Source organism: Paramormyrops kingsleyae, chromosome 16 (assembly GCF_048594095.1).
Source record: "Paramormyrops kingsleyae isolate MSU_618 chromosome 16, PKINGS_0.4, whole genome shotgun sequence".
NCBI lineage: Eukaryota > Metazoa > Chordata > Actinopteri > Osteoglossiformes > Mormyridae > Paramormyrops > Paramormyrops kingsleyae.
Genome location: NC_132812.1, coordinates 12,642,048 through 12,658,583, shown reverse-complemented (window position 1 = coordinate 12,658,583; position 16,536 = coordinate 12,642,048). Strand labels below are relative to the sequence as shown.

The following is a 16,536-nucleotide window of genomic DNA, read 5'->3' as shown; positions in this document are numbered from 1 at the left end:
TTCCCCCTAAGGCAAATTCCAAGAACTTATTTGAACAGTGGTACCAGTACCATGCCTTGCTCTCACACCTTTTCAGTATCATGGGGATGGAGCGTGCCTTAGTTGAATAGAATACTACACCTATGATTGAAAGGTCGCTGGTTCAAATCTCAGGGTCAGTGGTGTGGTTTTACCGTTGGGCCCTTGGGCGCAAGGCCCTTAAACCTTCGTTGCTCCAGGGACTGGCTGAGCCTGTTTTCTCAAAAATGTCTGTCACTTTGGGTAAAAGTGCATTCTAAATAAACTAAGTGTGATATTCTCACAGGACTGTGTACCAGCATGAACGTTACTTGCAGCGGTTGTTGTCTGTGCGTGCCCTCATCCCAAACTTCTATCTGAAGCCTTTGCTGGCAATTGATTCCTGTTTAGAAGCATTTTTATGTAAAACCCGATAGCATTTATAATGGGATATATTTGTAAAGCCTCCTGAAGTTATATGTTTTATAATTATACTGGATGCTGTTACAACTCATCGATGCATGTTACTTGACTGGTAAATATTGATTCTGTTTTTGTTAGTGTCCTTACATATTGTCCATGGCTGTTGTTCTGCTTAGCGGGTCTTGGCTAAGTGAATAAAATGTAAAAGTGGTGCCCTCCAGCGTTGGCTACGCTAAACTTAAACACCTCCGCGTCTCAGTCGTCATGCGATGCACGGCGTATTCTTGGAAGAGAGCGTAGATCTGAAGGAGGCTCTTCTTACTCTGAGCTACAAATAAACAAAGAGGGGAAAAACTTAACCCAAGGTCAGAAAGACGGGGAAAATGATGAGTTGCAAAATATATTCTTTTTTTTCCTAAGCTGTGTTGAGCACTCCCCTTGTGGCCACGATGACAATGCAAGACAGCTGTGACCTGTGACATGAGTGAGGTCTCTAACCCCACTACTTCACTGAGAACACAGCTGACCAAGCCACAGATTGACCCTCTGTATAGTCCCAGTTTCAATAACTGAATCTGAAATGAAACAGCATTTTATCTTAAGCCTGTTTTACAAACCATACAATAATAATAATGTCTTTCTTGTGTCTTCATTTCAGGTTATTGTGTATAATTTTCTTAAATATAAACTTTACTGCGGAATATAAGATGATGCGTAAAATTGCTCTACCAATTAACAACGAATATGGAGGAAATTTGCTTTTAATTGTTACTGTATTGGCTGTGTTACTGTTGAGAGGCACGGTTGCTTCGATTGTTGGCTCACGTGAGTGTGATGCTCCTCGTTAATCGTACTTAACTTCCTATATAGTTTTCTACGTAATGGCTGCACGAGTTACCGCATTCTCTCTTTGACGCTGCTGCAAGGTCACCGATTTGAGGACAACCCGGGAGTGAGGCGTCACCTGGTGAAAAGGTCGTCCCGTAGTCAGGTGACACGGTGCAGCACCAGCTCGCCTCCTAGGTCCGGCGTTCGGAAGAAGAAAAAGTCGGACAGGAAGACACATGACGTGAGACCTCCTCTGATCTGCGTACCAGCTGCCTGAGGACACCCGCATTATCCAAAGCGTTATACGAAACTGTTTTATTAAGGCGAGCTGCCAGTATGCTTATCTTCCAGTTCGGGCAAACTGTTTACTGTGCTGCTTAATCCTGAGAAAATTAATTGCATGGGCAGATCGCCTGCAGTGGAAAATTTGGAGCTTGAGTTCCCAACTGCATTACACAAGCCAATTTCAATATTTATTATAAGATCTGCTAATAGTTCTAAACAATGGGGCCTAGGCAGCTTACTCAGGCCACGGCTCTTGGCAACCACCTATTGATCCATTTCCTGGGTATCGACATCAAATCAAAGTTGGGGATTAATCACAAAAACCCCAAATTAATCACTTCAGAGGTTTTATTTTCTCTGCATGTTTACTCTAGCCTTCGTATTGCCTTTACAACTCAGATGTCTGCCTTGATAATCAGCCAAGCTCTTGTAGTAACCCGATCTTCAAAATTATAAGGTCTATTTGATATACTATCGCCCCAGTAAAACAACGCTCAGTCTGATGTGCGTGTATGTTTACCCTTCAGATCTGGATCTATGCGTTTGTTTGGCCAGGTGTTTGTGGAGCTGAACGAACTGATCGTGGATAAGAACCAGGACATGCACTGGAAGGAGAGGGCTCGCTGGATTAAGTTTGAGGAGGATGTTGAGGAGGAGACAGACCGCTGGGGAAAGCCTCATGTGGCCTCCCTGACCTTCCGTAGCCTGCTTGACCTGCGGAGGACCATCACTCATGGTGAGGACTGTCCACATCTCATATTGTAATGATGACTACAGTTGGTATTTTCATCCACTAGTCAGAATCATGCTTCTTCTTGGGCCAGAGGTTCAGATATTGTGTTTTTTTTGTTTGTGGGTCAGGACAAGAAGGTTCAAGATCCACTCTGTGTGAGTGGTGGGAGGGTATTGCTGTCCTGGGAGGGGGGCAAGGTCATGTGTCACGCTCTTAAATAACATGCTGCTGCATTACTAATAATATAGAACTGTTTTTTCTTTCTGGGCCCCAGCAAACCAAATACAACATATTCATCCCTCATATTTGATCTTTGCGGAGTCAATGGAGGCTCTGATCAGGGTTCTCAAAAGACTGAGCAAGGAGTCTGAGTATCTGGGATTGAGAGTGTCCTGGAAAAAAAACCAAGACCCAGGCCTTTAATGACTTCTGTCTGTGGGGAGAATGTCGACCTTGTCGAGAGATTCACTTACCTTGGCAGTGACATTCATGTTTCTGGTGACTCTTCCTATGAAGTCAGTAGATGGACTGAGAGAGCATGAGGGGCCATGTGGTCGCTCCCGATATATTTGCAAGAGGATGAATGTCCAAGTCTTTAAAGTCCTGGTGCTCCCTGTCTTGCTGTATGGCTGTGAGACATGGACGCTATCCAGTGAGCTGAGATGAAGACTGGACTCCTTCAGTACCGTGTCTCTTCAGAGAATCCTTGGGTACTGCTGGTTTGACTTTGTGTCAAATGAGTGGTTGCTAGAATGAATGAGGCACATTACCTGCATTGGGAGGGAACATCAGTTACGGCACTATGGCCACGTGGCGCGTTTCCCTGAGGGTGATCCGGCTCGTAGGATCCTCGTTGCTGAGGACCTGGGCGGCTGGACCAGGCTGAGGGGACACCCACGTAACACCTGGCTGCAGCAGATGGATGGCCATTTCCAGAGGGTGGGACTGGACCATGTGTCTGCCTGGGGGGGTCGCCAGCAGGGATTCTGAGGAGTTTTGCCATGTGGTGGGCGCGGCAACGTGCTGCATCAGCGCATGCTCCCCAACCTGACCTGACCTGACCTGATATTTGGATGGCCATGTTGTTTTTCCTACTTGTTGTACATGTTTTGCTTAAGCCAGAACAGCTGTCCTTTGTGTTCCTTCCTCTGCTCCCATACCATCTTCCTTTCCTGTATTCTGAAGTTTCAAACTGCCATTGTACACAACTAAGTCAACAGTCAAGAAGTGTTGGCTTCTGACTCAATGTCAAAATTTGTCCCCTCCCAGGCACCGTGCTATTGGACCTGGAGCAGACCACACTGCCGGGCATTGCCCACCAGATAGTGGAGACCATGATCATCTCTGATCATATCAAGCCAGAAGACAGAGCCAATGTTCTCCGGGCTTTGCTCCTCAAACACAGGTCAGTATTGAGTACCTGGCCTGGCCTGGTTCTTTCAAAGTCAACTTTTATTGTCATTGTGCACAAGCACAATGGAATGAGGTAGGAGGTTATATTAGTGTTTCACACATACTACTAATAATAAAGTAGACATTAGAGCAGAAGAAGTAACATTACATTTAAAAATGGTGCAACGATAAGTTGTCCATACATAATGGTAGTTTCAGAGTTCACAGTTATATCATGTAAAATTGCAGAAATAAACAGAAAGTAGCACAGTACTGGTTTCGCAGTGCACCCGTGTGTCCATGCTTCCTGTTATTTCAATACAATTGAAATGCAATCCATATATTTTGCTTTATCCAGCACTTTTCGGGTCCTCGTCAGAGTGGCCAACAGGGATAATCCAGGGTTTGGCAATCTCTCTGGACACTAACACGCACGCATGTCTACAGGAAATCATGACAGCGCCCCAGACTGACAAAATATATAATTTAACAAGTTGTACACTTAAATAAATTCAATTTGATTCAATGCTGATGAATGTTTTCGGAAAGGCTGCGTGTATTTGCTAATATGGACAAATCATGTGTCAGATGGGCAGGTTATGGGTCAAAATGCAACATATTTGTATTATCATAGCTGATTTTTCAGTTAGTTGTTATATATTCTCTTTTTATACCTCTGGTTCATGCTGAAGTGTGCTTGTCATCATGCTCAGTATTTGGGGTAAATGGAAACAATCCCCGTCATTCCCATGGCAGCCAGCTTTGCGTGGCGCTGACTCACATGTGTCGGCTGCAATCTAAATATTTATAGCTAATGGTATAAATATAGACGGACGATCCTCTGTGGAAAATGCCTCGTCTTTATAGATCATGGCAAGAGGACACGGATTTTGTTTGGGACAAGCAAACAAACATGACCCCTGTTGCAATGAAACAGTGTGTGTCGGGGGGGGGGGGGGCAGACACACGTAATGCCTTTAAACCTAGTGACAGCTCCACCGCGGCTGCCAAACCGAGGCATCTGACCCCCACTCCCCCCTAGCACCATTTGTGACGGGTGTGCTCTGGTCCCGCCTAATCTTTAGCTAGACGGCAGAGCTTGCAAGTCGCTCCGAGGGGGCTCGCTCTGAACCGCCACGCCAGCCCACATTAGACCCACACGCTACCCGGCCCTGATTAGTGCTCCGTTACGGTACCTAGACACATGCCACCTCCAGCAGCGACCCAGCGATACTTCCCAGCATCTCGCAGCATTTTTACGTGAGAACGTGAGTGGAGTAAATCGCTTCCCAGATATGGATTTACAGTGTGGGAAGAACAGCAACAAGGAGGAGTGTGACTGCACCTGACGCTTACTTGCCTCACCCCCCCAAGGATCACGGTGCTTTAAAAGCTGCCCTGTGTCACACCTATTCCCTTGGTTTTTGCACCTAAACAGGTGTGTAATGGGACTTGCTTGCTCTTTTTGAAGATACTGACATAATCCGCTGGACTAGAAAACACTGATGCCCCCCACTGTCAGGGCCTTGGTGCATCTCTGTCCAGTAATTTTATAGCAATTTTATTTTTCCCCCAAAATCAGTGAAATTATTATTTAAATAATTTCAGATTTTTTTTCATTATATATATAAGACATAGTAGGCTTTGCTGTATTGTGAATATAGCCAAAACTAAGGGGCATTTTTAGGCATGATGCAAAAACTAAACTGATAAATATCACTGGGGTCAATCTCTGTTAATAATGGGCTTAGAGTTAAAGATAAAGTAAGATAAATAGTCTTAACTGGGCATGGTGAACTAGCCAGTTAGAGGCTAACCCCATGTCTAAATAATTTAAATATATTAAGAACTAATGTATAGACCAGCAGTACATCTGGTGAAAATTTACGGGATTTACGCACTTTTTTTGGCATCATATACTGTATAGAAAACATAAAGACGAGGAGTGCCAGTGGCATGAACTCATTATGCTGTTTTAGATATTGAAAAGCCACCCAGATGTATTAGAATGATGTGCTTGAGCATCGTTGATGTAATTTATACCGTGGCTGGACCTGGTCTCTCCATCCCCCTTGGTCGCTTACAGGTGAGACCACAAAGAAGGCTGCGGTGGAAACAGTGAAGCGCTGAGAAAGCTCACATCTGTCTTCTGTGCTTTGAAACGGCTTTTCTTACAGCCACCCCAATGATGAAAAGGAAGGCTTCTTTCCCCACAACAGCTTGGTCCACGGGATGGGCAGCTCCCATCACAACCACAACCACGCGCCTGAGCCTCTGCTGCCCCCGGTGGCCGAATACCAAACTGAGCATCAGGAGAGCAAGCCTCAGGAGCCTGAGCAAGAGGTGTTTGTGAGCTTGTTTGTGAGTCTCCTGCCAATCGTACAGTGTATCTGTGGTGCCTCAAGTCATCTTGAATAAAAGTGAGTTCTCCATGTTTAATGCCTGTCAGCTTGTACTACTGAACAACTTGTTCATGGAATTCTGGAAGGTCTGTGGTCTTCAGAGATCACTAACGAAATCTTAGGGATTGAGAGGTTTGACTTTGGCCCAAAGCATTTGAGAACTGGGCGTCAGGATTGGCACGATACATCCAGGTGCTGTCCTACCATCCATTCTTTGCAGCATAATATGGTGTAGCGTCTTCCATTAGAATCACACATGATATATGCAGTTGGACAAGAGAAATCTCCACAGCTACTAGGATTGAATTTGTTCCTTTGCAAGCTTACAGGTGTTTTTCTGTGCTTTAAATGTTAAATGTTTAATGGCTGATCATGGGAAATGCTAATTAAAATGATGTGCCGGTTGGTAATGTTTCATGAACTGACCCTACTGCCTTGTCTCTGTGAAAATAAAATCAGGCACTATTTCTCCCCTTTACTTGTATTCCAAACATCTATTAGAAAGGTATTTGTTTAAATCGTCAAGCATAGCAGTCTTCGGTCTCTGCTTTTGCCTTCATCATGCAATTATGAACGCTGCGTGTGGAACTTCATCAATATCAAGCAGCGCATAATAACAAATTTAAGTTAATTTTGTTCTGCAAATGAAAGAAAGCTGTCCATCCCATCGCCGCTGAAGGCCATCCGGCTGCCAGATCCATGAAACTCCTGACGAAGATCCCCAAGGACGCTGAGGCCACCGTGGTCTTAGTGGGTAAGCCGTCACCAGCCACACTGGCTTAGGGCGTTTCCCACCAAGGGCACCAAAATATCATATATATCCTTTTTTTCCACAGCGGTTTTGATTGCTGAGACATACATGTTGTGTGTAAAGCATTAAATACTGTTTTATTACACATACCGATTATAGAAATGCACAACAGGGTGGAGTAGACTAACTTTTGCAGGACCGCATTCTGGTTGATACAGTAATGTTCGCTGCTGTTAGACTTGAGCTGTCTGGTAACAAATTTTAGCGGTGTTGATGGGATCTGTTTTAACTTTTACAAACCACTAAAAATGTCTAGAGGGTTCGGATATCTCTGTTATTGGTATTGTTAGCCCTATAGAATCAGAATCCTATTATTTGCCAAGTACAAAAAGTACAAGTTATTTGTTTTGGTGCAGGTTGCAGCAATTTAAACAAATGCAATAAATGGAATATGATAATTAGACTGGAAATAAGGTAGACATATAAGAAACTAAAACATGCCATTAATGAATAAATACGTGGACTTATAAATAAACATGAGACAACCAGATGTAGGATACAAACAGTTTTGGGGCATGTGCAAAATAAGATTATGAAGTTTATAAAAGGATGGAATGGGTGGTTGAATATGGGAAGGTCCTATAAGTGCCAGTGTGCTTCTCATTGGTCCTTTTTATGGAAGATGCTCTTCAGATGATGATTTCTTCTTGTACTCAGTGCTCAGGCCCTTTTCTCTTAGCATTTACTATAGTTAAATTAAAGCTAGTAATGTCAGATGTAAAGAATATCTCACTGCACTGGCTCCATGTGGATGACCTGTGCTTTGGTGTGCAGGGTGTGTGGACTTCCTGGAGCAGCCGGCCATGGCGTTTGTCCGGCTTAATGAGGCCGTACTCCTCGAGTCGGTGTTAGAGGTGCCGATACCGGTCCGCTTCCTCTTCCTGCTTTTGGGACCTAGTTATTTCAACATGGACTATCATGAGACTGGCCGGTCCATCTCCACTCTCATGTCTGACAAGGTGCGCTCCGTTTAATCTCTGCCTTATTTCTTTATCTTACATGGCCTGTGCTTTAATTTCAGCATATTGCGCCAGTCAGTTGTTTTAAAGTTCATACATTGTTTGTGCATATCTGCCTGTATTGTAAAACCCCTGTCGTTGTAGTCAGCGCTATTGGTTGTTCTGTGTAATCCTATTATTTATGTAAGCTGCTCCAAAAGTAATTTGATTTCTATCTGTAGAGTTGGGTTTACAACATGCCTTTTGTTTTTGTTGGGAGGGACACCCTATCGTGTTGTATCTAGGCTTCATATGAATTGTGCAGACCCAGTCAAAAATTTGGACACTCCTGCTTTTAATACATTATCTCTATTTTAACTATGTTATTTGCCTTATAGTAAAAGGCCCCAAGACAATGAAGTAATACACATTCCAAATTGCAACAACCAAAAGAAGTGTTCAATATCTCAATATTTTCACAAATTTTATACTCTTCAAAATAGCCATATTTAGCTTTGATGATAGTATTGTAGACTCCTGGCATTCCTTAAACCAGCTACTAGATGTAACCACCTGCAATACTTCACCAGCAGTCCTGAAGGATTTTCCACAAGTTCTGGACACAAGTTGTTCTTACTCTTCATTCCAGCTGATTCTGGACCAGCTCTATGGGGTTTAGCTTGGAGGACTTTGTGGCTGAGGTCTTCTGTCACAGCATTCTATCTCTTTCCCTGTTCACAAGATAATACCATACACACTTGAAGTGTGCTTAGAGAAATTTCTTTTGTGTGTGTGACACCCACATGTTATCATAGCCCTCCACCCCATTGTCCCTTTGCCATGATTGAGACAATGCAGAGGATGATCACTGGTAGCTGTCTGAGATACAATTCTTCATGCAGTATAGCTCTTATGCTTCCTGAAAACCTTCCAGAGCTTCCATGAAGTGGCCTACTTCGCGGATGACCGTCAGGACCTTCTCAATGGCATCAATGAGTTCCTGGACTGCAGCATCGTGATCCCACCCTCTGATGTGGAAGGGAAAGACCTGCTGAAGAGTGTGTCCTCCTTCCAAAAGGAGATGCTCCGCAAGAGGAAAGAAAGGGGGAAGAAAGGCATGAATGCCACGGCAGGGTCTGAATTTGAGACCAAGGGTACGTCAGTATGGGTGACTTAGGGAGGATTTAGTGGTGGCCATCTCTGATGGGTTGATTGGTGGCTTTGAGGCTAGTGATCTGTCCTAGTAATTTGAAGGTTGCTGGTTCAAATCTTGTGAATGCTGTGAGTGATCCTACTCTTTTGGACCCTTGAGCAAGACCTTTAAACTACAATTGCTTTGTTGTGGGCATAACATTAATCTACATCCAGCCCTGTAAGGAGGTCCTCCATCTTACAGGGAAGTTGGTGGCAGGATTGACACTCCAGCTTCTCGAAAAAACTCGTTTTGATCCATTTGGACTAGTGTGGTGCTGAGGTATCACCCACTGCACAGCTGCACTCAGGTTCTCATCCCTGAGGTGGTTTGTTCTGTGGCAGGTGTGGCAATGCGCTGTAATCAGAGTGTGTTCCTTACCTCTCCATTCTCTGATGCATCACTGTGTAGGTGGGACATTTTGTTGGTCTTAAAATGGTTCATCAAATTAGGACTAGACGTAATGGCGCAGAAATGACGTAGGCTAAAGTAATTTTACTTGAATAGAAATTGAACAGAATAACCCAACAATTTGTGGGAGGATAGAAGTTTCTGAATCATGGTTGAAGGTATCCTATAGGGGTTGAATACATCCATGCATTATGGCGAGGGCAATGTGATTCTGTTGCAGAGGTGCTCCTAGAAGAACAGGAGGAGGAGGTGCTAGAGGTGGACCCTCTTAAGCGCTCCGGGATCCCATTCGGAGGCCTGATTCATGACATCCGTCGCCGTTACCCCCACTATGTAAGCGACATTAAGGACTCCATGGACACGCAGTGCTTGGCTGCCATTATATTTATCTACTTCGCTGCGCTATCGCCAACCATCACTTTTGGGGGACTGCTGGGTGAGTGCTGGCTGTGGAAAAACAGGCAGAAACAATTAACTCTGACAGGTGTGTTTGCTTTCCGTTGAGAAAATGCAGATTAGTTTGTTTTGACAAAGTTGCGGCGCCTAAGTCTCATTTTTGTGTGGCAAAAGCCATTTGTAACGTTTTTTTGTACCTGTATTAAAAACATGAACCTACAGCATGTCTAATTTGCATTCATATTTCTCAGTGAATTTAAATTGTGTGTTTGTAAAAAAATCTACAGTCTAATTAATGAGTGATTTGTTTTCTCTTTGTGTCTCTGCGTTTCCTTCCGTGCAGGAGAAAAAACAGACGGGATGATGGGAGTGTCAGAGCTCATCGTGTCCACGGCCACACTTGGGCTGTTGTTTTCTTTGCTAGCTGGGCAGCCCCTGCTCATCATCGGATTCTCTGGGCCCCTGCTGGTGTTTGAGGAAGCTTTTTACAACGTAAATCTGCCGTTTGTTCATTTACCTAATCTAGAGGAGACTGAGCCAAGGCAGAGTACAACCAGCTATAGCGTTATTTATTATCGTTATTAGTCATTGCTGAACGGACTCTTTTAGCCAAAGAACCTTAATTAGGTCTTTCGTGAAAATTGCCCTCTCAAACAGAAGACCATGTTTCCTAATCTTCATCCCTCTCTGTCCCTCCACCAGTTTTGTCAGGCTCACGGATTTGAGTATCTGACCGCCCGAGTCTGGATCGGATTTTGGCTCATCTTCATCGTTTTGGTCATCGTGGCTGCAGAGGGCAGCTTCCTGGTCCGATATATCACCCCTTTCACACAAGAGATTTTCGCCTTTCTCATCTCGCTCATCTTTATCTATGAAACATTCTCCAGGCTTATCCAGGTGAAGTTATACCTCTGAAAGCGATGGGTGTTACTGGTTTGGAGTTTTGGACTTATACCTATGAGATGATGATGATGCTGCTGATGATGATGATGATGATTTTGCATGAATGTCTCAGGTGCTTCCCAGATAGCATTTGCTTAGCCTGACAAAACTCCACTTCAGGTCTTCCAGGAGCATCCATTGCTGAAGAGTTACCCAGCAGTGACCCCCCATACTACTATCGACCTTGTTGAACATCATGAGGAGGACCACCATAGTCACATGCTTATGCAGCCCAATACGGCTCTGCTGTCCCTGGTTCTGATGCTGGGGACATTTTTTGTGGCCTTCTTCCTCAGGAAGTTCAGGAACAGTAGGTTCTTGGGTGGAAAGGTACAGTATGGCATCTTTGTCATCTGCAAACTCTCAGCAGTGTCCTGTTCTTTCACCTGAAAGTCATAGTGACAAAATGTGTTTATTGTCTGATCGTTAAGGCCAGAAGAATCATCGGAGACTTTGGAATTCCGATCTCTATCCTCTGTTCCGTGATCGTGGATTGTGCCATCCCTGACACCTACACTCAGGTTACTTTCTGTCCAATCTTTTATGTATATATCATAAAATTTACCATATTGTATATTTCTGTATTTCTGAAAAGATGGGATGGTATGTTTGTATCGTTTTTCCATCTATCAATTCATGTTCAATAGACACTTATCCAGTCAGGACTATCCTGGAAAGTATATGTCTGTGTGTGTGTGGATTAGGTTTATATTACATTGTGAGGACCAAATGTCCCCCACAATGTGATAAAAACCTGTTATTTGGATGTGGCTATTTTGACCATTTTTCAGGTCCCCATGAAGATCTGTGAATGCAATCAAAAACCTAAAAATGCCAAAAGTCTCATATTTTGTTTGGTTACTTATGGTTAAGGCTAGGGCTGGGTTGGGGTTAAGGTCATTGTATGGATATTAGGGTTTTCCCCATAGAAATGAATGAAGAGTCCCCACCAAAATATAATTACAAACCTGCATGTGTGTGTATATATATGTGTATGTAGTTATTTCAAACTAACCATTTAACCCTTTGTATCTTTGTAATGTAGGACTGAAGTACATGCTTGCAAGTGTTGTACATCATGAATAAATAACCCATATTTTGATTGTGAGCATTATATTTAATGGTGGTGGCTCCGAGGCGATTAGAAGTTTGCTGATTCGAATCCTGTGACTGACAGGAGTGATTCTACTTTGCTGGGCCCTTGAGCAAGGCCCTTAACCTGCAATTGCTTCATCCTTGGTATGATGTTAACCTACATCCAGCCCTGCAAGCAGATCCTTCAACTTTCAGGGAATATTTGGGGGTTGGTGGCAGCATTGACACTCCAGCCACCTGAAAAAACTTCCTCCTGTTCCATGCCATTCAAACTAGTTGTGGTACTGAGGTATCACCAGCCACAGGGCTGCACTTAGGTTCTCATCCCTGAGGTGGGTGTGGCAATGAGCTGTATCAGCGTTCGCTCCTTACCTCTCTCCTCTCTATTATATTTAAAACCACATTCTGTCATGTTGGTACTTTCAGAAGATCAATGTACCCTCTGGCTTCTCAGTCACATCACCTGACAAGCGAGGCTGGTTTATCAGCCCGTTTGGGGATAAACATCCTTTCCCCATCTGGATGATGGGAGCCTCAGCTGTCCCAGCCCTGCTGGTCTTCATCTTAATCTTCATGGAGACGCAGATTACCTCGTAAGTCCATTGTAACCATTCTGGCCTAGATTAACTGATGATTCGGTCAAGTTAAGTGGTCAATGGTAGACGATGAAATCTTTCAGAAAAGGCCCATATGACCCAATGTGAGTGAATATTTGCTGTAGGTTTTTTTGGCACTGGATTCCAGTTTGTCTCTGTGAGTTTACATTGGGCTACTGCGATCTCTGATGCCCCCAGGTTGATCTTAAGTAAGAAGGAGCGCCGTCTGGTCAAAGGCTCCGGATTCCACCTCGACCTGCTCCTCATCGTCTTGCTGGGGGCCGTCTGCCCCCTGTTCGGCCTGCCCTGGTTGACGGCCACCACTGTGCGCTCCGTCACCCACGTCAACGCGCTGACTGTCATGAGCAAAGCCACCGCCCCCGGGGAGCAGCCGGTGATTCAGGAGGTCAAAGACCAGAGGATCACCGGCATGATGGTCTCTCTGCTCATAGGTGAGGCTTGGCTCCCAATCCATTGGCTCTGCTCATGTTCCCTTCTGCTTCTCATCTTTACGAGACGCTGGCCTACTGCAGTGCTCCATGAATGGCCTTGCACCACCTCTATATCCCAGGCATGTCCATTGTGATGAAGAATGTGCTGCGACACATCCCATTGGCTGTACTCTTTGGGATCTTCTTATATATGGGCATCACTTCTCTCACTGGGATACAGCTGTATGAGCGCATCATGCTCATGGTCACACCTGCCAAGCACCATCCTGACCACATCTATGTCACTAAGGTAACCAAAGCTGAAACCAATGAGAGTCAGGCAGTGGAGTTAAACAGCTCAGTTGGGTTGTTTTCATGGCTGTGTGTAACTGTAGATTTACCTGTGGTAATATGTTAATTCTGTAGACGTCGATTGCAGAACGTCCTTCAGAATATCTGAATAGTATTAAAAGATAGAGGTGTGTCACTCAACACCCACTAGGTGGAGCCCAAACAATCTGACAGCCCACAAATATATAGTTAGGTAAACACTACTAGAAAAGATGGTGATGTACAGTGTTCATGTTCCTTTGTGTTTGTCTATGTGCCCATGGGTGACTTGAAGGTGAAGACCTGGCGCATGAACATGTTCACAGTCATCCAACTGATGTGCATCGCGCTGCTCTGGGTCGTCAAGTCCACCGTTGCCTCGCTGGCTTTCCCCTTTGTACTTATCATGACTGTACCCCTACGCCGTTTGATTCTCACGCGTGTCTTTGAGGAACGGGAGCTGAAAGCGGTGAGTGTGCCTGTTTTAGCCCTCATATGTCTTTTCTCAGGGGGACGGTGGTTGATGCCCCCTTAAAATACAGCAGGCACCTACACTATTTTGCCAAAAGTATTGGGGCACCTGCCTTTACACACACATGAATGACATCCCATTCTTAATACATAGGCTTTAATATGGAGTTGGTCCACCCTTTGCAGCTATAACAGCTACAACTCTTCTGGGAAAGCTGTCCATGAGGTTTAGGAGTGTGTTTATGGGAATTTTTGACCATTCTTCCAGAAGAGCATTTGTGAGGTCAGGCAACGATGTTGGATGAGAAGACCTGTCTCGCAGCCTCCATTCTAATTCATCCCAAAGGTGTACTATCAGGTTGAGGTCAGGGCTCTGTGCAGGCCAGTCAAGTTCCTCCACACCAGACTCGCTCATCCATGTCCTTATGGACCTTGCTTAGTGCACTGGTGTGCAGTCATGTTAGAACAGGAAGGGGCCATCCCCAAACTGTTCCCACAAAGTTGGGAGCATGAAATTGTCCAAAATGGTTTTGAATGCTGTAGCATTAAGAGTTCCTTTCACTGGAACTAAGGGGCCAAGACCAACCCTTAAAAACAACCCCATACCATTATCCCCCCTCCAGTAAACTTTACACTTGGCACAATGCAGTCAGGTAAGTAATGTTCTCTTGGCAACCGCCAAACCCAGACTCGTCCATCGGATTTCCAGACAGAGAAGCGTGATTTGTCACTCCAGAGCACACGTCTCCACTGCTCTAGAGTCCAGTGGCGGCGTGCTTTACACCACTGCATCCGACGCTTTGCATTGCGCTTGGTGATGTAAGGCTTGGATGCAGCTGCTCAGCCATGGAAGCCCATTCCATGAAGTTCTCTACACACTGTTCTTGAGCTAATCTGAAGGCCATGCAAAGTTTGGAGGTTTACAGCTATTGACTCTACAGACGGTTGGGGACTTCTGCACACTGTACGCCTCAGCATGTGTTGTCCCCACTCTGTGATTTTATTTGGCCTACCACTTCCTGCCTGAGTTGCTTCCTGCATGCCTAGGTGCTTGATTTTATACACCTGTGGCTATAGAAGTGATTGGGACACCTGAATTCAATGATTTGGAGGGGTGTGCCAATACTTTTGGCAATATTGTGTACGTTGCTAATTGGACTGACCGCCCCTATCTTTTATATATAAAAATACTGCCTATATTTCATCTCCATGGCTGCCCCTCACACCAGGTTCACATGTTTACTGATTTGTTCTGTAGTCAATTTATTGAGAAGATTCTGTAGATCACTTTAGAAATGGCTGGTTGATTGAGTCGATGTCTATATTTTTTGTAGCTGGATTCAGAGGATGGCATCCCCAATTTTGATGAAAATGGAAAGGATGAATATAATGAGCTCCACATGAACGTGTGATGCTCACACATTTGGAAGACCCTAAGGGATTTCCCCAGAGCAGCAGAACTCACCAATGACTGCAAACGAAAGCAGGACTGTGCAAACTCAGTTGTAGGTACATATGTAGGTATGTCCACACACCAGTGTATGCACGGTTGACCACGTAGCACACAAGATAGAACCCTTGAGGTTTTGAGTCTATGGTTGTATTACTTTATCCATATGAGAAACATTTGTAGATGTGCATTTGTTAAGAAGAACTACATTTTGAGGTTGTATTTTATTTGATTTCTGTTTTATGTTTTGTATCAACTATTGCTATGATTACAGAGTCACTGGCTGCTCCTAGATGACATAAACAGTGCAAAGGATAAGGCCTTTTAATATATATTTATAGGTAAGTTGTTTTATATGAAGCCCAAAGGTTCTTTGAAGCCAAGCGGTATGACACAGCATTCATAATGGACATTAAGCGCTGACAGAGCAACGCCAGCCCACTGACACGGCCTCCTTAGGAGCATGGTTACAAATCCAGGGCTCCTAGGCTGCTGATTCCAGGCTTGTAGAGCTTGTCTTGCTGTAATGCTCCAGCAGGGCAGGAATGTTTTGGCAAAGCAGTGGATCATCAGTTATCTGGAGTTTACAGGAGAGTTATGTCCAAAAGCACAATTTTTCAGTATTTTCTTAGCATTGTACTTTTAGGAATGTATGTACATTTTGGTGTGTGTTTATCATCTAAAACTGAAATGTTCTTTTTTCCCATTAGTCTGTGAATTCTTTGTTAGTATGTGTACAGTAGAGTCTTTTTCAGTTTAACTTTACTGAACCTGCTACTGGAAATCCTGAAGTGGGATTATCGATTACCAGAATACTGACGATTGTCTCTCCTTAATTTCCATGCCCATAATGATGTTCTGTACAGTGATTAAATGTTGGAGAATGTCATCGCATTTGTAGCATATGTAATTCTCTTTAAAGTGTGGATGACACTGGAAATAAACAGAGTGGTTTGATACAGTCCCTTTTCTCACATTTCCTGATTCCCCCACCCCCCAGCAGAAGGCAATTGCTATGTGTTCCTGAAGAAGGAAAATTAGTTATGCGGCAAAGGGCCCTGAACACTTCACTGCTCTGTGACAAAGAAAATAACACTTAATGTGGCATCAGCCCGAATGGTGATCTGTAATCAGAACTGCCGCAGCGTGCCAAGAACGAGCACAATACTATTAAATTTAGTAAAGCCTGTTATGCAGAACACCCAAACTGTTGTGCTTTTCCCGGTTTTCAAATGACATGCCTTTTCTCCCTTCACAAACAGCGGCTGTGCTGTATATTTTAGTTTGAAAGGGGGAATCAAATAAAACTGCCCTTCAGACTGCAAACAGTGCACTGTCCATCAAATCTCTCATGTGGTGCTGCTGTTTACACAAAAGGGGGCCTCTTTGGGAAAGCCTTTTGATGGCACGAGG

General features: G+C 44.3%; 1 protein-coding gene across 7 annotated transcripts in view; it reads left to right on the top strand.

Annotated features, from left to right (window-relative positions):
- slc4a3 (solute carrier family 4 member 3) overlaps positions 1-16,087 on the top strand; it is a 39,553-nt gene extending 23,466 nt beyond the window's left edge. For 4 of the 7 annotated variants that reach the window (XM_023801730.2, XM_023801726.2, XM_023801728.2 and 1 more), the window contains exons 7-23: positions 1,347-1,489; positions 2,089-2,269; positions 3,536-3,671; positions 5,836-6,019; positions 6,712-6,814; positions 7,646-7,830; positions 8,744-8,963; positions 9,633-9,896; positions 10,152-10,300; positions 10,511-10,705; positions 10,871-11,080; positions 11,182-11,271; positions 12,272-12,438; positions 12,640-12,893; positions 13,013-13,182; positions 13,498-13,671; positions 15,008-16,087. In XM_023801730.2, the coding sequence (XP_023657498.1) occupies positions 1,347-1,489; positions 2,089-2,269; positions 3,536-3,671; positions 5,836-6,019; positions 6,712-6,814; positions 7,646-7,830; positions 8,744-8,963; positions 9,633-9,896; positions 10,152-10,300; positions 10,511-10,705; positions 10,871-11,080; positions 11,182-11,271; positions 12,272-12,438; positions 12,640-12,893; positions 13,013-13,182; positions 13,498-13,671; positions 15,008-15,085 (2,903 nt within the window). In that variant the 3' untranslated portion in view covers positions 15,086-16,087. The remainder of the gene's footprint in view (positions 1-1,346; positions 1,490-2,088; positions 2,270-3,535; positions 3,672-5,835; positions 6,020-6,711; positions 6,815-7,645; positions 7,831-8,743; positions 8,964-9,632; positions 9,897-10,151; positions 10,301-10,510; positions 10,706-10,870; positions 11,081-11,181; positions 11,272-12,271; positions 12,439-12,639; positions 12,894-13,012; positions 13,183-13,497; positions 13,672-15,007) is intronic. The other 3 variants (XM_023801732.2, XM_023801729.2, XM_023801731.2) reach the window with 3 other exon arrangements.
- The last annotated feature ends 449 nt before the right edge of the window (positions 16,088-16,536 follow it).